At 25.1% G+C, this 26,950-nt stretch overlaps 2 protein-coding genes across 4 annotated transcripts; one reads left to right on the forward strand and one right to left on the reverse strand.

The window, feature by feature from the left end:
- Nucleotides 1–910: 910 nt before the first annotated feature.
- On the reverse strand, nt 911–6,729 carry LOC132918699 (ras-related protein Rab-30). The gene is made up of 6 exons (XM_060980122.1): nt 6,653–6,729; nt 5,954–6,051; nt 5,323–5,406; nt 4,139–4,322; nt 3,913–4,064; nt 911–2,889 (listed from the first exon to the last, which is right to left on the reverse strand). The coding sequence occupies exons 2-6, from the start codon at nt 6,038–6,040 to the stop codon at nt 2,791–2,793; spliced, it is 606 nt and encodes a 201-aa protein (XP_060836105.1). The 5' UTR covers nt 6,041–6,051; nt 6,653–6,729; the 3' UTR covers nt 911–2,790.
- Nucleotides 6,730–6,991: 262 nt separating this feature from the next.
- On the forward strand, nt 6,992–26,942 carry LOC132918695 (uncharacterized). Of its 3 annotated transcripts, XM_060980114.1 has the most exons (15): nt 6,992–7,154; nt 7,219–7,371; nt 11,405–11,612; nt 15,301–15,426; nt 15,496–15,666; nt 15,883–16,086; nt 16,149–16,430; nt 16,497–17,271; nt 18,404–18,548; nt 21,239–21,587; nt 21,677–23,126; nt 23,196–23,475; nt 23,539–23,765; nt 24,980–25,212; nt 25,280–26,942. In XM_060980114.1, exons 3-15 carry the CDS (start codon nt 11,451–11,453, stop codon nt 26,330–26,332), a joined length of 5,457 nt encoding a protein of 1,818 aa, XP_060836097.1. In that variant the 5' UTR covers nt 6,992–7,154; nt 7,219–7,371; nt 11,405–11,450; the 3' UTR covers nt 26,333–26,942. The 3 variants fall into 3 exon arrangements, with proteins under 3 accessions (XP_060836097.1, XP_060836096.1, XP_060836099.1); XM_060980113.1 differs by having other exon boundaries at nt 6,993–7,371; XM_060980116.1 differs by having other exon boundaries at nt 6,993–7,371; nt 18,416–18,548.
- Nucleotides 26,943–26,950: the final 8 nt, after the last annotated feature.

Below are 26,950 nucleotides of genomic sequence, written 5' to 3' on the forward strand. Positions count from 1 at the left end.
AGTAGAAAAAAGACCAATAGGATGACCAAGACTAAGATAGGAGACCAGGTGATGAAAGATGTGAAGCAAATTGTGCTGGATGTAGAGTGTAGGATCTTAATGATGGTATAGCATATGTTTGTCAGTATGGTCTTAAAGACCATCAAGTATCAAGAAGAAGAAGAAGAAGAAGAAGAATAAAAATGTTTTTTTTTTAGTTTTAACTGAAGCCAATAAAGAGAATTACAGTAGGTAGTTTAAATTATTTATTTACTCCCGTGCTAAAATCTAAAAGTTGACACCTATGACTCTATGAGAGTAGTATGAGTATATGGATGTGTATTCAAGTCACTATAAAGTATTTGTTAAATTTTAATTTAAATAAATCATTGCAAACATTTGATTCTAAGCGAAGATATATCCCTGTTATGCTATTAAAGTAAATTATTTTACTGCAAATTGAAAATGTCATTGTAGGCAAGACAATATAAAACTAATTAGGAACCTTATATAACATTTTCAAGTTTTTTTTTACCAAGCAAAAAATTGTTTTATGAATAGTCATAGAAACAAAATTAAGAATTGAAAATGTTATTTATAGGTAAAAAAAGATACAAAACATTTTTATTAATTATATCATCATCAATACTAAATAATATATATTACAAATATTTGGTATACATTTCAAATATCTATAGTTATATCCAAATTACAACTAAGTGAGAGTTTTGGCTTTGAGTACCTATTTATATTTTCCATAATTTATTTTTCCAATTATTAATAAAAATATTAGAAATAACTTTACTTTTAACCCTCCAAAGTACCATCTTGAACTCATCTTTTCTACTATAAAATTTAAATAATAATAAATAAAATAAAAACATTATATTGTGAAATTAATATAGCCTTTTTTTCTGCATTTACACAAAAATACAACTGTTGAACTGTAGTGTATATTCACAGAATAGATATAATGATTAATAATAATCTGTGGTATAATAATTAATGAATATGACAAATCAACATCAGTATTAAACTTTAAACGTGTTATTAATATTATAAACTTAGAGGAGCAAAATCTTCATTTTATAATTAAAATATTAAACAATAAGGCATGGTTGCATTCTTAGCACCTTTTACCTATATCTTAAATTGTGATATTTAACATTAACCATGGGTTACATTGACAATACATACAACTCAATACAAGTTACAATCAAATATTGTTAACAACCATATTCCAATAAAAAATTGATAATTTATTAGACAGAAATAATATAATATTTATAAGAAAATCGATGTAATATATCTTGAAAAAAAAAATAAAATAATGTTAGAACTGTAATTTATTAGTTATTAAATCTTCCAAAAAATATTTTTTGTTATCATAATTACAGAGATATGCCAAACAATAAAATCAAAGTTCATAATAATTTACAAGCAAAACCATTTTTAATAATGCTTATAGGAAAATAAATTACTAAACAAGTTTAGTTAATTTTATTTTATTTTTAATAATAATATAATATAATTTTTTTTTATTTAATTGGTGTTTAAATTATTAAGCATGACTTGAAATTTAACACAAACAAACTTATTATCAAAGTTTTTAAGAAACATATTTGTAGTTGTTTAGCATTAAATACGGCCACCTGTTTAATGAATGTACTTATATATACTAAAATAATATATAATGTATTAAGATAGGTTGTAAATATATTTTCAAATGAATATGCTGGCATATTATTCTTGAGTAAAAATAGAGTAATTAATTTAACAATTCATTTTAGAAGAATAATGAATAACCGTAGAATATTAATAATACAACAAAACATTTATAATACATAATATAACATTTAGTGTACAAAATAAGAAAAAAAAAGATTATTTTTAAATACAGTTATTATTAATATAAAACATTTAATAATAATAACAGCAAATTACATTATCAAATATAATAAACAAAATTTATTGTGCTACAAATCCTAATATTTCTCTACATAAAATTCTCATTTCTTAATAATATAATCAAAAGTATTGCACTAATTTTTTTGTAAAAAAAAATAAATATTTACATTTTATAATTAAGTATAAAATAAACACAACATTTTTGTTCCTGGTAGTAATAATAAATTAAGTTACTTATAGCTAAAATACAATATAACAAAAACTAAAAATTATAATTTATATTTACTTTTTAATAATCAGTTAAAAAAAAATTCCATATAGATTATATGGGGTCATTTGTTTCTTTAATAAGAATTATATTAAATTAATAGGGAAAACAATCTATTTATACATATTTTAAATGAGATATTAAAAACTAAAATAAACAATGAGTTACATAAAACATTAAAAACAATTTCTAGACAAATTTTTTATTAATATTATTAAATACGGTTTTATAATACTTGAAAAATTGTTAATCTTGATACATCTAAGTTGTGAAAAAACAATTTTGATCGAAATACTGATTAGTAGTGTTGTTAGATTTAATTTAATTTGATGATCATATTATACTTGAGCACATTTATTTTGGATGCACATACAACACATATTGTATGCCAACATTTTATACAACCATAAAACATAAAAATATCAATAAAGAAAACAATAACTGAGGTGGAGTTAAAATTAAAACTATAATACTAATTACTTTTGCTCATCATGTTACGGTTAGGTAACTATTAATTGTTAAAAATATTATTATTGGATTGATTTTAGGTAAAGTATTAGTTTGATTATAATTTACCCTGTGATAAACTGAGTTAAATACCAATGACAATAATAATAAATACTGATAATTAGGTTTCAACGATTACAACAGTAATCATTTATGGATTTAGATGTTCTAGTGTTGAATGGTAAAGACTGTGGACTGTCTGAAGATATTCCTTTGGATTTAGCTTGCTATAGAAAAAATTAGAATATTTAAAAGAATTACACAATAAAATAAATCATATTTTTGTACAATTCAATTTTTAATAATTAAAATAGTTTATTTTTTTTCAATCCTAAAATTCTACTATAATAAAACCCATACTAAAATACTGTACAATGTTATTATTTTATCAAAGAACAGACAGTATTCCAGATTATTAATAATTTATATGATATAATACCCAATATATGCAAAATACAAATTATAATTAATAATTTATCTGAATTTTTAATTAGAAATAATATCTAACAAAGTATGAAGTAATAACAAAATATAAAAGTTGACATTTTTACTGGCGATCATACTTGAGATTTTTTTTCCACAATTCTATAATATATTCTATTATCATACTTATAGATAATTTGTTATAACCAGATTCTAATTCGAAAATCAAGACAATATTAAATGAATCGAAAATTATACTGATCAAAATTAAGAAACATAACCAAAAATTGTTTATAACATCCTTTGATTATAATAACGCAGTAGATTTTGATATTTCCGAACCTATATGAGTATAATGATATATTTTGTGAATTTAAGTAAGTACTAAAAAGACTTTGCATAGGTTAATAACTGAATAACTGAAATTATGTCATATTTTTATTTATATATTAGTTAACATATAAAAAATGTATTGGAAATACAATAAAATGCATTTTTAATAGGAAATATCATTAAAACTACTACAAATGTAATACTAGTATACTAATCCCACCTATATTAATATAGTTAATAGATTATGTTGTTCAATTATTTAATATGATATGTAAATTAGAATAATTTAAAATTTAAAAATATTTAAATATAAATTTAACTGTAAAATAATAATTTAACAAGTTATTTTAACAAGCTTATTCTTATAGTTATTATTGGTATTACCATAATTTACTAAATAAGTACTTATGAATTATATCATACTAATTAATGTTTTATTTAGACCTTCCTTTGTTATTTTTAGAAGTTGAAATTTAATATAATATTTTTTTTACCTCCATCAATTCAGAAGCAATTTGAACAAATAATTTTTCTACATTGTCTGCTTGTTTTGCTGATGTTTCTAAATAGCGCATATCATGCCTTTGAGCAAAGTCTTGACCTACATGAGAAGGAATTTCACGGTCTTCTTTGTCTATTTTGTTACCTAGTACATCAAAATATAAAACGTAACTTAAAATAATATTATCATTAATACAATCTATAAAATGTAATATTTACCAACTAAAACTCTTAGCACTCTGTTATTTGCATATTCATCAATTTCACGAAGCCAATCATTAAGGCAATCAAATGTTGGCTGGGATGTTATATCGTAAATTAATATTAAAGCATGTGCAGATCGATAATAACTTTGGGTAATAGAACGAAATCTTTCTTGTCCTGCTGTATCCCAAATTTGGAGCTAATAAAATAAAAACACATAATTATGTTAATTAATATTTTAAAGAAAAGATTATTTTTTAATAATAAGAAATAATTTTTAATGCACCTTAGTTGCAATTGAGAAAATAAATTACACTTAGTTAATAAGCTTGTTAATTTTCAGAAATTTTTAAATAAAATCATGGGCCTATTATAAACAATAAAATTAACAAAAAAATTTAACCTACCACATAAAAATAAAAAAGGGCCCTCAGAATGTCAGAACTTTTCTTTGGTAAATTATAAATAGAGTTTAAGACATTTGGCTAATTTTATAACATATGTTGTTTTAACACATTTGCGGTTAGTTACTGCTAGAGCAGTAATTTCAATTTTTTTCAATTCTAAGGTAATGGGTCACTACTTCTATAACAGTAATTTACAAAACCAACAAATTAAGCATTACTGCTCATACAGTACTATTTTTAATGGTATTAGACGAGACTAGAGATGAGACTGACCCATTACGTATACTCATACATTTGGGCACGTAATAATTCACACAATAATATTATTCCAAATATTGTTTTTTTATTCTAAAAAAGTGATTATTTGAGGTATATACATGAATAATATAATAATTTGAGGTGTCCGTGAACATGATAATCACAATTTTGTTGTCTAATAATTATATTTTAATATTTATATAATTATCATTATAACCCATTATCTATTTAGATGACCTTAATTTTTTAAAATTTCCAGATAGCATATAACATGAGCATTCATTTTTTCTAGATAGCATACTATTCTTATATCAATTATTGTGTTTAGAGAATCAATCAACTTTAATATGTATAAGATATTATGTTGACACAAGCAAAATTTGATTACAACACTATTCTCAATTCACTGTTTTAAATTTTCTTTTAAAAGTCCTTTATTACAAAATATAAATATACACTAACACTTTATAACAGCATATTGCATATACATTATTTAGTGGTGATAATTCTATTAAATCAATGCTAATAAATTACTTTGACTTTTTCATTGTCTATTTCAATTGTTTTTATCATAAAATCCACTCCAATTGTTGCACCTTGACCCGGAGGAAACATTCCCTAAACATAAACAGACATAAATACACATTTTAGTTTATTTAGTTTGGTTTTAGTAATACATTTATGACAATAAACTTAAGATATAATTAATAATTACATACAATTTAACAAACTATAGTTGGTCCAGCGAGAGAACACACCGATTCTGCACAACCCCCCTTGTCACCATGCTATCAAAACTGGTTCGGTTAAGGCTGGGTATCATTGAGGAATGTGCAGAAAAACTGATTTTGGTTGATTTGCGGCGCGTTCTCTCGCTGGACAGAATATAAGTAATAGTATTTACTGATTTAAGACTGGCTTTAGAAATCAAAGTAAAAAATTACTCATTAGTTATAAATATTAAGATGTGCACTTTATGTTTTTGTTTTAATTTAATTAGCAATTTGAGCTTAAGTAGTTAAAATATATAAGCAATAGCTTTGAATTACAAGAAATTTTATTTTAATTTAATAAAATAATACCAATTAAATCTCACTGAAACATGAGAGAAATTTAATTATATTATTGTCAAAATTCAATGATTACAATACAGAGCCATACATACCTGTGTAAATCGACGGACCAAACAAGTTTTTCCGACACCTGCATTACCAACTAGTACTACTTTAAATAAGAATTTATAATCTTCCATTGCACAAAATACTAAAGAAACAAGAAAATATAAAAAAAATAATTAATAACAGTTATTTTACGTCAATGGGTGTCACTAAACGTTCAGTCAGCTCATATCAAAAATAAGACATTGATGTTAAAGGATTTCTGAGAAACGAGTAGACAGTTAATTTTGTTTGATCATCGTATCGGGTATTATTCGAGTGCACTTAAACGTAATGCAAACGGAAATAGGAACAACGGTATCACTAATTAGTCTTGAACATGCTTCAAACAATGGAAATTGTAGTTAAAACAGGTAAATGGTTTTTTTTTTATTATTACATGTAGGTATAATTTATGTGTGTGTTTAAAATGTACGTGCGGGCGTGTGTGTATGTGCTAATATTCACATAATATTTATACAGGTATTTTATATATATATATATTTATTATATATTATTATCTTATAACAATAATAATAATAATCATTAACTACGTGTTGATAAGAACACGTAAATTGATAAAAAGGCAAAAGCGAACATAACATTGCGTTATCGCTCGTAAACTCCCACGCACACGACTCAACCACCCCCTCCATAGAAATACATAGTATACATTTATCACATATTTATATACGTTTACTACTTACTATAAATATTATTATTCAATATAAATAGGTATGGTTACTACGTCGATGTGCGTTCTGTGAATGTGTAGCACATTTTTTAATTGCCGTGATGGCTTGTTTATGCCCTCCTCATGCCCACCAATCAGAAGCCGTACATAATATAGTAACCATGGACTATGTATTGTAGTATGTCTATACACATGTATATTGTATTCAATCTTAAATCGTGATACTATCTACAGTGCACACTGGTGTATAGTATTTTTCTACGATTATAGTGATCACGACCACAATGAATATGCGACCAGAACGTTGGTAACACTTCAGGTCCCCTCGAATAGACATCCCACTCAACGGAACCGTAAGCAACCGTATGCGCGTGCGTGAGTGCGTACGTTAGAACATCGGGCGATCGTCCGCCATCTTGTGAAAATTATTCAATATACGACATTCGACATTCTGCTTCGCAATCTGGGCAGATGCGCATTGCATATTACAACTACTCGATTTGTCAAAAATTAATGTATTAAAAATAACTAATTGTTACGTTGAATACATTTATTATTCACATATTGATCATATTGTAGTTGTTACTTATTGTTTCGTCGTCGTCTTTTTTGAGCAGCGGGCGTTGGATATGAGAGGAAATCGCAACAACCGCTGACGCGTTCGAGCTTCGAAGACTTGACGGACCGACGGCTCATCACCCGATCGCCGTGTCGGCGTGTCATCGTATTCCGGTGAGTAGATTCATAATGATGATTATATTTTCGTGTATTCAGCAATATATTATATAACATTTGGAATTCTATAAAGTGTTAATGACTCGGGAGTTGAGCTTTTGTCATCGCTCGTAACCGAGAGTAGGCGGCAGCCATGACGGTGTGCCATATCTTGTTCACCCGCAATCTGGTACGATCAATTCGAAACCGTACATCGTTCCACATGTTTTCCGATTGTTTTTCACACCCCATTTCGATGGCAACCCGATCGTTTGTTGTCGTAGTAGTTTGGTATTACGATTTTGTCGAATGTCGACCTCGGGTAGTTTAGAGAACATCCAACGTAGACGATCGCGCAAACCTTGTAGAGATAACACAAATATGGTCATCTGTGTACTTAGTTTTTATGTATGTAATTGTATTTTTTATTTTCTCAACGTGGTCGAGTATTACCACTAAGTTTAGTTTAATTAAATTATTAAAACCATATTGAAATTCACCATCTGTTTAAATGTTATTTTATTAAATACTTATTACTGAAATATCGGCAACCATACAATAATCAATATTTTATGTCATCATTACTGATAAAAGACTAACATTTTAAGTACATGTACAACTTGAATAATATCCTTTTATAAGTAGGGAACGAATTTAAATGCTCTAAAAAACAAGAAAATCCCTTAAAAAATATGATTTAATATTTTAATGTACTCATAACAGAAATGCTTTTAAAATTATTTTTAACAAAAACAATTTATTTAATTATTTTAATTTTTGTTCTTAGATATTAAATATTTGTATCATTTTTTTTACTCAGAAAATCATATCCAAAAAATGAATACACAATTTAGATATAGATACATTTTATACTTTTACCTTGTGTTTCATAATAGCAATGTATAATCAGGTGCTATTTATCGAATTTCATCAATTCCTTTTTACAAATTACTTGAAAACAAAAAAAGTTCAAAAAATGTAAAATAAAAGTTACATTTTTTAATTCCTTGATGTATGAAATGAACTTAGTGCTTGGAAAGCAATGTTTTTGAACATTAAAAAAAAAAAGCAATTTGCATTTAAATCTGTACCCTATTTATAAGATTAACACGGTGAATTAAATTTCTTCTATATTATGCAGATCATGTATTAAGTATAATTTTAATTATATTTAAAAGATTAAAATATCTACTTTATTGTTCTTACCTATTATATCTATTATTTATATACATACATTAATATAAAAATATGTCAACATATTCTTTAAGGGAACTATTTACTTTACCGTACCTATTAATTTTTATTCTACACCTGTAATTTTTGTGTCTTTTATATTTGAATGTATTTTTCACAGATCTATCTGTTTTATAATTGAAAATAATATTATATCAGGTAGATACTACCTATAGTACATACTATTATATCAAGGATTGTTGTTAAAATTTCTATTTAAAGAAATTGCCTACTTATTATGATAAACTTATTAAGGCTATACTAAAATAAACTTTTATTTGAATTAGATTTGCTTTGAAAATCAACACTTATTCTTGGCTTAAATTTAATTAAGTTTATTAATTCTGTTAGTTTAATTTTAAACTCTTGTTCTTATTTGGGTTCATTTTAATCAATATTGAAAGTGTTTATTATAATATAGTATAGATAGTATTATCTTAAAAATGTTTGTAGAGCTGGAACAAAAAATATTTTTGATATTTGATTATTTATTTTATTAGACCTATGAATTAATATCTGACTTATAAACCAACTTAAGTTATGTAAAGTATTAAAACCTTTGCATTTATAAAAGAATGGTTAATTAAATAAATGCATTTCCTAGTACCTACTTTAAATATTCTTTTAGTTGATCACTTATTCGCTCGATAAACAATATAACACAATTATAAATAATAATAAACTACATGTTTTCATCATTAAAAAACAGATTTGTGGTTATTATCAATTATTATCAATTAAAATTATTATTAAATTTATAAATTAATATATTAATTGTGAACAGTATTGTCTGACACATAGTTTTCTTGTATTTACTTAGATATCTAATGGATCTTAAAATAGTATTATCCCAGGTATTATTATTATAAACAAAATATTACTTATAAATTGATGCATATTTTATGACTGTATATGGTACCTATCCCGATAGTAATGAAAATAATTAAACCAATTGTGTATAATCATTATTTTTGTTACTTTTTACATTCCTTATTCAAATTAAACAGTTAATATTTACGTTTTATCACTAACAATCATTCAATGAATAGAATTATCATTTATCCTCATTACTTTGATTCAAATTAAAAACGTCTGTCCAGTTATCCTAAAAGAGAGAAAGCTCTGTTTAACTACACAAATTAGTCATACATTTTTAAGGTTTTACACCTTCAAAATTATTTTTTGAACGTTGAGTAGATACCTAATTCCTTAAGTTCAACATTTTTAGCCAATTGTTATAAATATGTTTTTATATTAAATTTTAGTTTTAGTTATGATAATGTAGTTATATTAAAACAAATATTTTTTCTTGTTTAAAGCATGTTTCTCACTCTAAATTTAAAATGTGTATCCAGGTAGTAGCAGAAGTCTACTAATTCATTTTCTTATGGTTTATAAATGTATTTATTCAATTAAAGATCCTATTTACTATATATATATTCACCTGTATAAATGAGAATCGGTTTATATGTTTGCTAAAATCTAATAACCATAACTCAGTGATATTCCAATACATATAGTTTTAAGCATCGTAATAATTTAAAAAATACTTTCCTTACATATAACAATAAATAAAAGTTAGCATATTTATATACTTTTATACTGTAGTTATACACAAAATAATAAGTGATTTAAATTTTAAATCTCATAGTTGTATCATTGATTTTATATTTATGTACAGTTTATATATTTTGTGGTATTATTAAGTTATATTTTTAATTTTCACTGATATAAGTGAAACTTACTTAGAATGTAGTAACAAAATAATCTTGAATGTACTATAGTTTATTACTTTGTAAATTACCAAAGAAAACCTAATTAAGTTTTTTTAAACTTTTATTTATTTATTTTTTAAGAATTAAAATCAGAGTATAGGTATCTAAAAGTTTTCTTCAATAATCTATTTTTATAGTGTATTATATTTATCTATTGTATTTGAGTGAGAGTCACTTTTTAGTAATTGAGTGCTTAAAATAATGTTATAACATTAATTTAGTTGAGATAATGAGTTATTAAAAATAAAATTGCTCGATATGGCTGTAAAACAATTTAATTACAACAACATACGTATATTCTATTGAACAACAGAAAAATAAAGAATTGTTGCAACAGACAGTTCTATAGTTTTTAATATAAATGTTTTCTATTTAAAAATATCAAACTCAATATAGCCAATACGGGCCAATTTAAATTATTATATTAATAAATATAACCGTTATTATTTTTTTATAAATATTACAGATACTAAAAAAATAAATTGCCAATAATCCATTAGGTATTGAATATTGACATTTTATTCCTATATTTCTAGGATCTGAAATATTAATACATTATAATTTATTTATTAATATATATTATTTATATTATTCATAATCCATGGCAATAATCTCTTTAAATTTAGTTTTGGTGTAAAATAGCCAGAATAATAAAGATATTTAATATTTATACAGTTTGTTATTGACATTGAGTTTTCCCTGTGGTTACATATATTGTATATTAATAATTAATAATGACATCTATATCATTCTTATAAATATATTAAGTATGGAAAAATAGTCAAATTAATTTCGATATTTTCCCTGTTTTTTTCATCTATTCATTTTGAATTAACAAGTATTGTATTTTGAAACTTGATATGTCAGTATTATTAACAACAAAAAATTACATTGGGTTTTTATTATTGGTTAATGCATTTTTGTTTTGTGTTACTACCAAATTATTTAAAATTGAAAACACATAAGTAGACCGTCTTGCTTCTATATTTATATTTATTACTTTTGAAATAGTCGCTAATGTATATTTAAAATTTTTGTTTTAGTGGTGGAAGTATCGAAACTTTTAATCTGGACAAAACAAAATCTACAATGACTGCCAAGGAAAAAGAAGTAGCAGAAGAATATTTTAATGCCTTGGCCGACCTCAACATCAATAGCAAGCCTTTGATTAACATGTTGACAATGCTGGCTGAAGAGAACTCAGCTTATGCGCCAATCATTGTACAGTGTATTGAAAGACAACTGCATAAGGTTTTTAAACTTTATAATAGTAATGAATATTTTAAAGTCATAACAGAGGGATATTCACTACATTATGAACCCAAATTATTTGCTCTTAAGCATATTGATCCTACCTAATATAATTTAAATGTAATGTTACTGGAAATATTTTATTTGTAGTAGAATATCTAATATCTACATTAATGAATTCAGATTGCTTGATATGCAGATTTTGGATAATGACTGCTGAAATCATCCCTCTGGCTATGATGACATATATTTAGTTAAAGTACAAATATATGTGAATATTTACAATATTTAAACAACATGAAATAAAAATATATGATGTGACTAAATATGGTTTACGTCCTTTTTGGTCCTCTTTTTTTTCTTTTTTCTTTTTATTTAATATCTGGTTAATATTTTTTGAAAATCTCAGTAAGAATATGAAAAATAAATGGTTTCTTTTTAATATAATAGGTTTATTAGCAAACATGTATTGTAAATGAAACAAAATTATAATACTAGTGCTGTATTTAATATAATTTTTTTGAGAGTGTAAATAAAATCTAAAAGTTGATTAATAATGTTTCTTTAACATTTGCTTTACATCTATGACACCTATACTCAATACATAACAATATTGGTAAAGATACAAAATTTTAAGTTGAAAGGATGATCATTTTTAAAAAAAAAATGCTTTATCTTATTTGTGTTCGGAGATATCTAACTCCAGAAGACTTCAAGTTTGACCACTTCAAAATTGCACAGAAAATAATGGATTTTTGTGAATCTGGTTGAATGAGATAATAACATATACAATTTGAAGTTTCACCTTTATGTTATTTACTACACTTAGTAATAAAACATAGAGGTAGGTATCAAAAAGACAGTGATCATAACTAATTTTGATTGCGTATATATTGTGTGTTTAGTATGGAATAAACATAAAATTGAACACCTTAGAGTTTCAATCAAGGGTTTTATTTTATTCTTGACCTTGTTTGTTCTAGTTAATACAAATATTAAAATGTAGTTGAAAAATTGAAGAACATAATAAATAAATATATAAAGGTTTTATCTATCCCGAAAATAAGGTTGTGTTATAGGTTTTAGAGCAGTAAAAGTTATTTTTTCTTCGGACAATAAATTGTTATGTGACATTATATAGTATTATGTTAAATGATATATTGTGTTTTATAATTTGCTTCAACAAGTGTCTTTTCTGTGTATACATAAAATTTGTTTGTTTTATTAATAAGCCATATTTTTTCATTATTAAAAGCATTGATTATAATTTCTAAATTATGTCTCAACTAGTAAAAGAAACATAATTATTAGGTGTTGTGAATTTTACAAACATATAAATACTACTTTAAAGATATAAGTTTTACAAGTGGATATTTACTTTTATTTTTAAAACGTATACAAACACTGAGTAAATATTAGACATGTAATTTTTAATCAACTTTAAAAAAATTCCTACCTAATATATTATAATGACATACAATACTATTGACAGTAATTCATATCATTTAAAATAGTTAAAATTTGAGTTATTAACTATATAATACGAACATTGTTTTCTTTCTTCAACGATATATGGTTATATTATTTACGTTTTTTTAAAAATTTGGTACTAGTGTTGTATAGTATGGTTACCAGTAATAATTTTTTGTTAAGTCCATTACAAGTCTTTAAAAAGAATATGTAGTTTTTGCTTTCTGATAAGTAAGATATATATATATATGTTAAATATATCCATTATGTAGTAATGCAACACTTATTTTTAAAATATGATTAACAGATAGTTTTTACATTTCTTAAAAATAAAAATGATATCAGTATTTTAATATTTTGTTTTAACCTATAAATTAAATTTAACTTACAGTTATGATAACTTTTGGTTGAGTTTGTCAATAAAACTATTTTATCTGAATATTTAAACTACTTAATCAACCTATGAATAAATGGTAGTTATACACATCAAAAAATTAAATCTTAATTATTTTAAAATGAATGACTATGTATATAGTATACATACTATGTACTATGTATATTATAAGCTAGTTGAATGTATAATTACAAAACAATCCTAAATGCATTCTATATATAATATTTATTTTATAATAATATGAATTGCAAGATATCTTCTGTATATTGGCAGGTCGCATACAACACTAGTACAAAAATAATTTTTATTTTGTCATAAACATATAATATGTTTTATTAAGTTTCTGATTATTTACAACTATTTAAAATTATAATATTGTAGACATTTATTTTCTTTAACTTTTGTCTTTTTAATATAGTAAAAAACTAGAATTATCCCCAAATAGAATTAATTCATATTAATATTACCTCAGTTGATACAAATTTAACCATTAATGTATTAACCAATAATATTTTAATGGAGCCTGTAGAATTTCCTTCTTTTATGATTACATTATGTAGCTTTGAGAACTTAATTTTATCAAAATATTTAATTATACATAATAATATGAGTATGTTGAATTTATAAGCTTATTACCCTATAACATTATAATTAAAATTAAAATAATTTTATAAATATCACATTAAAACAATTGTTGTAGACTATTTATACTTGACAAATATCAGCTATTTAGTCTTAAACATAATATATGTATCATGTATATTGATTTTTAAAACAAAAATTATTTTACTAACCAAAATTGCTGTAATTAAACATGTATTATGCTTTGAATTCATATTTTATTTTAAAGATTGTTATTAATACAATAAATAATATTTATATTATTTTTATTGTAATAATTAAGTTAAAGTATTATTATTAATCAAATTATTTTTTATTATAAAAAAATTAGAATTTTATACAATTTATATTCTTGTTGGAACAATTATTATTTGTATATACAGTTTATTTTTAAATAAAATAAACAATATTTTTTAAACATTCATTGTCAAACTATCTCATACATATCTTACAATCATAAATATGTCTAGTATGTTAGTTTGATATAACCAATTAATTTAAATTATATCATTTTTCAATTGTCATTTGTATTTAATATACATACATTTAATATTATGTTACTGTATTTAAGTGAGTTCTTGAGTTTTCTTTATATTAGTCATGTAGAAACCTAGAGATTCCAGTTGGTTTTATAAATTTAAATAATATTTCCTTATAAAAAACATGGGAATTCATCTTGGCTTACCCAATTACTGTATTTTTACTTGTGATTAGTCTTAAATAAAATCACAGTAGTATTAAAATACATCTTATTATAATTTTTTTTTTTACTTATTCATACAATTATGAAAATGGTAGTATCTATAAGTAATAGTTTATTTTTATTTATTTTTTTTGGTACCTTAATTGAATTGATAATAAATCTAAACATGGTATATAACATATTTTTGATATTACTAGGAAACATTAGGGTAAAAATACAATTTGCAATGTATATTGTAGTTATAGTATTTGGTTCATTGTAAATTATTTATTATGTTATATAAAAAAATAAAATAGAATAAAAACAATTAACACAATCTATAAATATATGATCAAAATTAAAATAACAAGTGTTATATTTATTGAGATCAAAATGGTTTCCTTTATCTGCACATAATGGAGAATTCTAGAAGATACTCTGGAAGAGTGTGGAGGACCGCAAGGATGAAACCATTGTTCAGGTTTGTTTTTAAACTTACATTTAATATTAATTATATTCAGGTGCAAGCCGACAGCAAGTTACCAGTGCTTTACTTAATTGACTCGGTCATGAAAAACATTGGACAGCCATATACACCACTTTTCGTTCAAAATATTGAGAAACTTTTTGCTAGCACTTTCATGAAAGTAAATATTATATTATTTATTATTAATTTACTTTGTGCAATTTTTTCTATAATAACTGTTTTATCTTAGGTTGATGAAAAAACTAGAGGAAATATGTATAAATTACGTTCTACGTGGAATGAAGTTGTAACACCTACAAAACTTCATGCTCTTGATGTATTGATTCATTCAATTGATAAAAATTGGCCGTTGAGTGCTGCTCCACCAAACATTCATGTTAATCCAAAATTTTTAAATAATGTATATAATTTAAATTTTTTATTGCCTGGTTTACATGGTGTGAATTACAGTTACATTTTACAATATGAAATATACGAAGCTTTTTTTATTTAACTTAATAGCATTTGATAATTTAGCAATAAGATATTGAAAATTATTCTGTCAGTGATTCAAACCATGTAAACCTGGTTCAATAGAAATATAGTTGTCAGTATTAAGCATGTTTTAGTTTTATAGGTTAATCATACTGAAACGCCAAAACCTGTACAACCTATTATACACAATGATATAGATGAGGTATCATTACGGGAAAAATTCATTAAGAAACAAAAGGAGCTACTTGAGCTACAGCAAAAAAAATTGGAACTAGAATTATTGCAAACCAAAAATCAAATTGAAATTCAAAAAAAAAGATCAATGAACAAGATAAATCTATCAAAAGTAAATATATTTTGTATTTTGTATTCATTTTAAAATTTTTATTTATTTATAAAAAATTACAGAATGCTTTTAACGCAAGTGCATCATCTTCAACGGTGAGTATTTCACCTTCAAATGAAGAAATATATGCAAAAATTCAGTCATCTGAAAATCCTCGAAGAGTAACTGAGAATCCAGTTAAAAATATGGACGTATCTTCCATTGGTTCTGAGTCACCTTCAATGCCAATTAAAGTTATTGTTTCACCTTCTAAAAAATTCCAACCAACATCTTTGCCTTCAGTACAACAATCATTTAAAAATCCTCCACAAACATTTGTACCGCAACAACAAAGTACAGAAATGGTAATTTTAAATTAATTATTTAATAAATATATTATAAATAAATAAATTGACATTTATTTTGAATAGGTTGTTTCCAGTCCAATATTCAATGTCAACCAACCAATTGCCAAAATCAATCCTGTCAGTACACAATTATTACAAACTCTAAACCGCGATCCACGCTTAAGAAAAGTTGAAACTGCTATAAAGCCATCGCCATCACTAACTAATGATGTTAAACAACCAATTATTAAAAATAAAGATGATAAAAAATTTGATAAACCCAAAAGAGACAATAGTAAACACCGTGAATCAAAAAGAAAAGAAAGAAGTCCAAGCTGTCCACCTTCTAAAAAAGAACCATCAAGAAAGCCACATAAAAAAGCTGACCGCAAAGAAAGAAGCTTAAAAGATGAAAAATATCACAAAAGAAGAGATGAAAAAAAAATTATTAAAGAACTGGACTTAAAGAAAAAGAATGTAATATTATCAAATATAAAAGTTGAAGAACAGGATGAAGCAGTGACTACAAAATGTGCAATACTGCCTAAAATTGAAGATAAATTGTTCAAAGAGGAACCTAAAAATGATATAATTCTTCCTAGTCATGAAGCTATTGACATAAATGTTTCTAAAGAAAAAGACTTAATTACTGAAGTAGTTAATGAAGCTGATATCAAAAGTTCTGAAAATATTATCTCTGAACTAGAAAAAACCGATTCTCTGGAAGATTCTGATTCTTTAAAACGTCTTCGTATCTATATGCAAACAATGAAAAAATCCCCTGATCCATCAACTGCTGCTACAACACCATTAGAAATGAAAAATGACTCAGACACTCATGCTGTAAAATCCAATCAAAGTAAGATAATAATGTCTGATCAGTTATATTTTATCATAAAAATCACTGTTGGCGATTTGTTGTTATTTTTAAATAAACTGGATACTTTTCTTCGCCATAATAAAATGAAAACAATTTCACCTTTCCAGAAAGTCCTATCATCTTGTATCTGATTTTACCATCAGCCAAAATTTTGGTGGATATTGTATTCTTTTTATTACAATATATTATACAAATTAAGTCATTGCGTTTCCTCGTGCATTAAAGACTAACATTTTGTTTTACTTTTAATAAAATACAGCTTATTGGTTATAATATAAGACAAACAAAAAATGTTTTTATTTACTTATGGAAAATGTATTTATAGTATTAGATATTTTTTTATCTATGCACAGACATGAATTTAATCTTATAATTAAATAAATCAACCAAATTGTTGAAATTCTATATTTTATATTGTATTATAAATTATAAATTAATAATAAGTTAATTTAAAACAAGACTTGTTAATAATATATATAGTTTTTATATTATATATTTCTATGTGTTATAGATTCTGAGTGAAACAATAACGCTATTGCTCTTATCACAGTGTATATTTTTTTGAGGGGGTTTACATTCTTAGTGACTACCTTTACTTTATTCATAAGTTAATATTATATTTTTACCTATATCTAAAAATTTGATTTAAAAGGTACTTTTATTAAAAGATTAGTAGATTTGTTAAAACTGAAAAAAGTGTTATTTTCCAAATTTATTATAAATTTGTTAAATTTTGTTTTTTAAGAAAATATTGAGGTTAAAATTAAATGCTTCAAATGTGATTTATTATATTTGGCTAGAAGTTGATTTTGGTTTGTGACAATTACAACATTCTCATAATTGTCTATGACAATATAAAAATGGAAACAGGCATAGAATTAAAAAACTGTTTAGTTATTAGAATGCGTTTACTGATATAATCACATCCAAAAAAATTAATATGTCAACAGTTAACTAACATAATTGTCTTCAGAATCAACTACCTAAGAAGAATTACTGTTTTTTTTTCTTTAATTTACACAAATAAATACATATATTTTATATATATATACAATTTTCTAAAACTGACTTGAGTTCGAGGAATATATTTCAACTTTTATGAAAATTAAAGGTATTCTTGCAGACATTATTATCAAACAACAAAATGACATTGACTTAAGAATTAAAGTCCCAACTGTGAAGAGGACCTCCGATTCGATCAAAACTGATGATATTGAACCTGCAGCAAAAAAGAGCAAATCAGAAATCATTGATGAGTAAGTTCCTTTAATTTTTACTATGTACCACTTATTAACTAATTTAAAAGAAACTTTTTAGAATCTAACAGCGGTTCCTAAACGGGGGTAATTTAGTCTGCTTGGGGGAATATAGTTATGATGGAATTATAAAAAAAAATTATGTTATTTTACAATGTGTAAAATTGGAACCACTGTATTAGTTTTAGAAAAAGGTAAAAAAAAAAAAAAATTACTCATTTTACTTATAATTATATTTTATATTGATATTTTGGTTTTTATATTTTATAATTTTTTTAAATGATGAAAATAATAATAGTAATACTTGTATATTTTGTATGATTTATTTGTATCGCTCGCAAAAAAAGTTTACCTAAACTAATTTAAGGAGGGGAGGAGGAATGAGATTTTGTAAATTTACAAGGGTGGCGGCTAATGAATAAGGTTGGGAACCACTGATCTAGAATTTTCATAATTAACTCAAATAAAATTATATATCTCTTGTATTTAAATAGAATATATTCTTTTTATATTAATTAATATATATTCAGGAATCAAGATGTCTAAATAATTATATTAAAAAATTGTATACTTTGTAATATTACACTTTTAAATTGTTTTTTTTTCGGAACAAGCTGGCAATTTAGAATATTTTTGTTTTGAAATAACAAGTTTTAAAGTTGATTTCAAGATTTTTTTTATCTATAAAATATATTACATTAATTGTATTCAATTTATTGCATTTGTTAAATGTTGAGAATTATTACAAAGTTAATATATAAACAGTTAGTCTCGCACATTTATCTCCACTAGTATTTAGTTATTTCAAACTTCAGTGTTATAGATATGAAAAATATTTGGACACCGAACATCTTTATTTCCAATAAAAAAAATAGTTAATTGTTTTACAAAAGATTTGTATGTAATAAATAATACCAGAAAACATTTTGTTTTTTCTTATTACAGTATTATTTTAATGTCTAGTTACAATATTTACATATATCTTATATTTGTAGGTTTGTTTGGAATTAAGTTATAAATTTATGTTTTTTAAATTGTATTTCAAAATACATTCATTTTTTTTAAAAATAATTTCAATGTAGAAATATAAATAAATATTTTTTTTTTATTTAGCATTTAATATTAAGGTGATAGCATTATTTATTTTGCGTCAACCCACTTGCGTATATTCCAAAAATAAACCTTCTGAAGTATTTCCTATGCATATATATATATAGATTATAAATGTATAATATTTGAAAACAAAATGTTATCGATAGATATTTTATTCAACATATGTATTTAATTAGTATTGATTTGGTAGAAGTCAAATGTCAATCAAAAACCATTGACTGGAATCTTTTAATACCTTTTGATCAATTAGTTATGTGATAAAATTATTTAAATATATTTATTTTATTTGGTAATTGTATAGATATGAAAAAAATTTACTTTTATTTGTAAGATGATTTTTTAAGCATGCTCACCCCATTATTATGCTTATGCATATTCAAATTCTGATTTTACATAGTTTCAAGTTGTTAAAAAACGTGTTTATTAAAAAAAAAAAAATATTTTAAACATTTTTTTAAGTTTTTACATTTATGGGTACACTGTAAAATGTCCACTACTCCGCTTGTTTAAACTTTAAATACGTATAACTCATAGACTACTCGCCCTAAATTCGATTTTTATGTATCAAAATACTCAGAAAATTATTCTGCTTTGGAATATGAAACTAAAACTATGTTATCAATCAAAAAAGTAAAAAATTTAAACAAATATAAGGATAAAAAATATTTAAAAATATAACTTTTTCATAAAAATGTTGTTTTTTAACAACTTGAAACTGTGTAAAAATCAGAATTTTAATATATGCATAATTTAAGCATAAAAATGGGGTGAGCATGCTTAAAAAATCACTTTGTATAAAAATAGTAGTAAACAATTAAGTATTACCGTGTTAATTATTCAATAATAATTATTATTATTTAATAATTATTCATACTTTAACATACACTTGATACAGATAATTTATTTACAATTTTTCAATAATTTTAATGTGTTGAATTAATTTTTATGATAATTTATATTATCTGTATCTAAACCTCATATTTTAATACAAAAAACAAAATACATACATAATTATATATTTCAAAAAGTTCTTTTTTACCTTATATTATATTATATTTTATTTGTTGTAACATTTATATTTTAATTTTGATAACCATTCTAAATCTACTTGTTATTGCTCTTATACTTATATTTATTTTTAAAGTAAACATATTCAACAAGAAACCAATAGATATTGTTTCTGTATATGTGAATATTTTGTTTTGTTAGTTAAATTCCTATCATAAATAAATTAGTACTGTGTATTGAAAATCTTATCTACAACATAATTTAATTGTCAGATAGTGGATTTTGATAAATTTAGATGGAAAACCGTTAGTTCTAGGCTTTATTTTAATTATAAATAGAGATGCAAACAGAATTCTTATCTTGTTTATCAGATATGCCATACATTTGTACTAAATAATAATATAAAAGTTAGTTATTAAGTTTTTAAAAACTTTAATTTCTGTTTTAAGTTTAAATAATTTATGTTATAGTATATAGATTTAAGTGATATATTTCTGTTCATATATAATGTTTATATTCGCTTTAACTAGTTTAATATTTATTTTAATATCAATAAAAATTATTTTCAGACTCTTTGGTGCTGAAGATGTAGATTTACGTACATTATCTGCTCCGCCTATTGTACCTACACCACCACCTCCGCCACAAATATCTGAAACACCAAATACTGAGATTGGTAAATCTTGGGCAAAATATAAGGAAATAAAACCAGATACATTTAAAACACCATACAAGTCTCCTGCCAAAAAAATTCCTTGTGAATTAAAAGAAACATTAGTTGACAACAATGATACAATGGATGTAGATATGAGAGCTAAACCAACACAAAACAATAAAAGTCATATTCTTAGACAAGCTGAAGAAGCTTTAAATGCAGGAAACATATCTTTTGACGAATATAAAAAAATTATGTGTCAGGTAAGAATAATATTCTAATAGAATTGTATTGATGAATAATGCATTGTGTGTATTTATAGAATTTTAAAATATTTATTTTATTGTTAAAGGTAATTGAAATGACTGAAGTGGAAAAATTAGAAGAAGTCAATAATACAGAAGATACTAATTCTAAGTTAAAGGAATTTACTATTCCAAAAATTGCTTTACCGGTAAATGGAAATAGTAGTACTGATTTAAAATCTACCTTAGTAGAATCTGTAACTATTGTTGAAAAACCTGTTGATGAAAACAGTCCCGGAATTAGCTCTTGGAACATTGTTAACAAAAAACCTAGTGATGTCAGTGGAAGTGATAGTGATGGTTCTTCAAAAAGTTGTTCTACTGGTTCTGAAGAATCAAAAAGAATTAATAAGAAATCAGATTCTGAGGATAGAGCTGTATATAAAAGGCGTAAAACAACATTCAAACGTAATGAAAAAGAAAATTCTAAAACTCGTTCTTGGAGAAATAATAAAAGTTGGAATTCAAGACAAGAAAATGGGTCTAGATTCTCTCAAAATAGAATTGAACCTTGGTCTAGAGGACCTCGTCCAAATTATTCTCATTCTACAAGATCTCTTGTTCCGCCACCGATGTATGAAGTGCCAAGACCAACTGCTCCATTTGCATCTTCTTCTCCCGATTGGACAGTTCCTGTTATTCCTCCTTCAGATCCTGTAATATTGGATATGATTGCTCATGATGCTACTAAAACTATCAATATTGATGGTGTATCAAGAGAAGTACGATTTTATGGTCCAACAGCAATTACTTTTGTATCATGGGACGATCCTAGAGAGATATACTTTCAAGGACCTCCAAAAAATATTATATTTGATGATCTTTTTCCAGTCTTGTGTCATTTCAATAGTCCTGATAGAGAATTTTTATTGGATGGTCAACCTCATAGAGTGCGGTTAGGTGCACCAACTCGAGAACTTTATTTAGATGGCAATTTCTACGAATGTTTTTTTGGTAGCTCTCCAATATTTACAGACCTTGGTGGTGTAAAAAGATCTATTAAACTTGAAGGACCTCCTCCTTCAGTTAATATAGGAAACACTAAGCGACAAGATTTAGTTGCTGGGCGTATCGCTATTATTATTGATAACTCTTACACCGTACCTGTCTATTTAGATGCTAAACCGCAGCGTATTGATGTGGGAAACACAGCACTTATTTTTCGTTTTATTGATGGTTTAATGAGAGCTATGATTAATGACCAACCGTTCAAAGTCAACTATAATGGTCCTCCACAAGCGATTGTTGTAAGAGGCAATAAGCATTACTTAAGATTTACAGGATTACCACCAAATATAAGACCTGGTTATGCTGCTATTTCTCAAATGATGGGTGTTGTATTAACTGAAGATTCTTCTGCTGAATCTTTACCACCAATACCTGCTCCACCTATGCCACCAAATTTCACTGGTTTTGAAATGACTACAATAACTCCAAATGATGATATTAACCAACTTCCTATACAACCATTTTCTTCTTCTTATTCTTTAGCACCAAGTAAGAGTTTTTAAAATGCCGAAATTGTTCTAAACCATTGTATATTTAATTTTGTTCATATATTTTCAGACACAGCATCAGTACCTCTACTTCCTAATGTTGCTCAACAATTAGAACCTGTTACAAGTTCTTATGTACCACCTACAGTGTCTGCTCCTATAATACCACCTCCTGTCTTACCTAGTGATATGGATATCAATGAGTTATTTAAGAAGTTGGTTGACAGTGGAATTGTACCGAAAGACAAGCCAAAAGAAGTTGTTCAATCAAAACTAAAAAAGAAAGAGAAGGAGGCTGAAAATTTAACCATAAAACCTGTTGATTTTTCAGATCCTTTATCATTAAAACAGTTAGTACTATAATATTTTAATTACTTCATTTTTTGTTATAAATATGTTTGGTCTTATTTCAGAAAACAACCAGGATTGATTCACAATTTATACACAGGAATCCAGTGCAGTTCTTGTGGAATTCGTTTCACTGCAGAGTTTACTATTAAGTATAGTAGTCATTTAGATTGGCATTTTAGACAAAATAGGCGTGAAAAAATGGCAAGCAAAACTGTCCAATCACGGAAATGGTATTATGATACTAGTGATTGGTGTAAATATGAAGAACAAGAAGATGAAACTACTAGAGGTAATTGATATATCATTGTCATTATCTTTGGAAAAAAATATTTCCAATATAAAAGTTGAACATTTTTCATACTTTCTGAATGATAATTAATATTTTTCAAATATAATAAAATATAATATGGGTATAATGTTGTGAAAAATATGTAAAAGCCAAAATGTAGGAAAAAAGCTTCTAAATTGATGTGAATAAAATAAGGTATTAAATGTAGCCAAATGTGTAGAATGCAAAAATTTATCAAGTCAGTCATTAATTAAGAACAAAAAATAACATTACAACATATTTTTTATACTTACATAAAAAAATATCATATTAGTAAAATAAAATTTGTGTCTTATAAAAAATTTTGAGCTGCCACATTATCTATGACAGTAGTTTTCAACCGCTGTGCCGCAGCATTGGTTTGCAGTAAGCGCTATTGAAGAATAGAAAAATCTATTTATAGTTTTATTAATATGTATGTATTTATTTGTATATATAGGTATATATATACAAATATGTTTCATATATTATATGGATTGGTATGCCGCGAACATTTTGTAGGCAATGAAGTGGGCCGCATTGTTAAAAAGGTTGAAAACTACTGATTTATGACATAAACCTAAGTTTGTCCAGCTCTGATATATACTCTGTTCAAACTGAGATTGTAACTCGGCGGCAACCTGTTTTCATCTAGCGGCGGTCAGACAACATCCGTTTGTTAACTCCACCGAGTCAACTATTTATACGCCTGCTGTGTAATAAAGCCACGCCCATCCTTACAAGTTAGCAGCCAAGTAACAATCTCATTTTGAACAGATAACAGAAAATATATATTTCCTATAAATTTATATTTAATTAAATTTAATGTACTCGTATTATTTATTAATTTATTGTTTCTTAACCTTTTTATACATTAACATATCTAAATAAATATATACATATTAAGATAATTACAACTAGAAAATATTATAAATATATTAAAATTAAAAAGACTATCATCATTATGCCACTATATGACACATGAGAGTCGCTATACACTGATTGAGAATTAATGAGATTAATTTGCACATTGTTATATTTTAAAATATTATTGAACATTGCACCTAAAAAATGTTTATTACTATTATTATTTTGAAACTGTTGGTTAACTACATTCTAAGCATAGTAAATTTGATTAATTTTCATACTGAAATTTTTTTCCTCAATTCATTTAACAATTTTTTTACCACATTTAGCTGCTAGCTGGTTTGATATACAAGCAGAACAAGGTGCTAAAGAAGATGAAAAGTTGGAAGAAGAGAATGTTCCTTGTGTTCCAGCTGGTGAAAATAGTGAATTGGCTGCCTGTTATTTGTGTCATGATCAGTTTGAACAATTTTATAACGAAAAAGATGAAGAATGGCAATTGAAAAATTGTGTGGAAAAGGATAAACGACTTTATCATCCTATGTGCCATGATGATATGATTGTAAGTTATAATAATTCATTCTCGTTTTTTATTTAAAAATTTAAAAATTATTTTATTTTGTTTTTAGAAAACTCGAGAGGAAAAAATTCGTAAGAGAAATCGAGCTATTGAAGAAGCTAAACAATTGGAAAGCCAAAAAATTGAGATTAAAGATGAACAACAACTGCAATTGGCAGATGATATAAAAATTAAAGACGAAGAAAATGAAGAATTAAAATTGGAAAGGGAAGAAAAACTGATAACTGAGATAGATCCATTAATAAAAAGAGAAATATTGTTGGAAAAAGAACCAATTAGAAATCAAGAAATAGGTACAGAAATAGAAACGGTCACTAAAAAAGAAGTAATTCCACTTAAAGAAACTATTATAAAAACAGAAACAACAGCTATGGAAACAGAAACAATTAAGGAAACAGAAGAAACAATTAAGGAAACAGAAACAAGCAGCATGGAAACAGAAACTGAATTAATTACCGAAACTGATCCAATTAAACTAAAAGAAAATGGAGAAGAAATTGCAGTTGAAAATGTAATCCAAACTGAACCGGTTTCTCAAGAACCATCGACTGAAGAAAATGTGAAGATAAAGAATTATGAAGATTTGGAAATTCCTGATACCATGGAAATTATTCAAGTGACTGAAGTTTTATCACCTAAATTAATAGATGAACCTATTATTGAGAACATTAACAGTTTATCATCCCCCCCAATCACTCAAGAAATTGTATCTGAAGAAATTAAACCTAAATCTCCATCTCCTGTATCTACAATGACATGTTCTATTGATGGAAATACGGACACTGAATGGAATGTTCCAGTTGCTCCTGCAATGGGGACAATCAAGATAAATATAAGTCAAAAAACCACACCTGTTGTAAAACCAATTGTCCTCACTGAAAACACACCCATTGAACCACAGTCGCCACAAGATTTCACACAAACGTTTGGAGAAATCGATCCTGATCAGCCTCCACCACCAGGGCTTGAGATGGAAACTGTAGTGGCTCCTAAAGTACAAAGGGATATGAAACCTAGACTGATGCATAACGCAAAAAAACTTAAGGAATATCCAATAGTTAATAAAGGCAAAGAAATGTCTGGATTATGTTCAATTATGTAAAAAAAATATATGGTCTATGTTGTGAATAACCTACAAAATTATAATATTTTAAATGTATATAATATATACCTGTTTAAATTTTGTAAATGTATGTGCTTAAAATGTGATATTATATATTATTTATATATTCATAAATATAATATAAAGTACATTTTGTTTGTATATTATTATAATATAAAATATTTGATTAAGTTGTTCACATTGTTGATTTTTTTTACCAAAAATAAATTATAATTTTATAATATTGATTTTACTCTCATTTTTAAAAAAAATATTTCCTACTATTAATTTACTGAATAAAATACTTGAAAATTTTAGTTTATGTATTTCCAATTCACAGGGTTAAAATTAATAGTTGTGATTTGTGGGTAGTCCGTGTACAATATACATCATTAGAAAAATAAAAATAATGATTCCCTTTTATTCGTATATAACATACTTATGCTTGTATAATATATTTTTAATTAATTAATAAAAAAAAAAAATCATTAGTAATCATTATCTTATTAATTACTAGTTTTGTCTTTTTTTTTAGCGACTTTAATACAAAATTGTTGACTATTAATATTGTGATGGATTTCTTATTTACAATAAAGAATTATGCTCATTATTTTATGT

The sequence above is a fragment of the Rhopalosiphum padi genome, chromosome 1 (assembly GCF_020882245.1).
Source record: "Rhopalosiphum padi isolate XX-2018 chromosome 1, ASM2088224v1, whole genome shotgun sequence".
Taxonomy (NCBI): domain Eukaryota; kingdom Metazoa; phylum Arthropoda; class Insecta; order Hemiptera; family Aphididae; genus Rhopalosiphum; species Rhopalosiphum padi.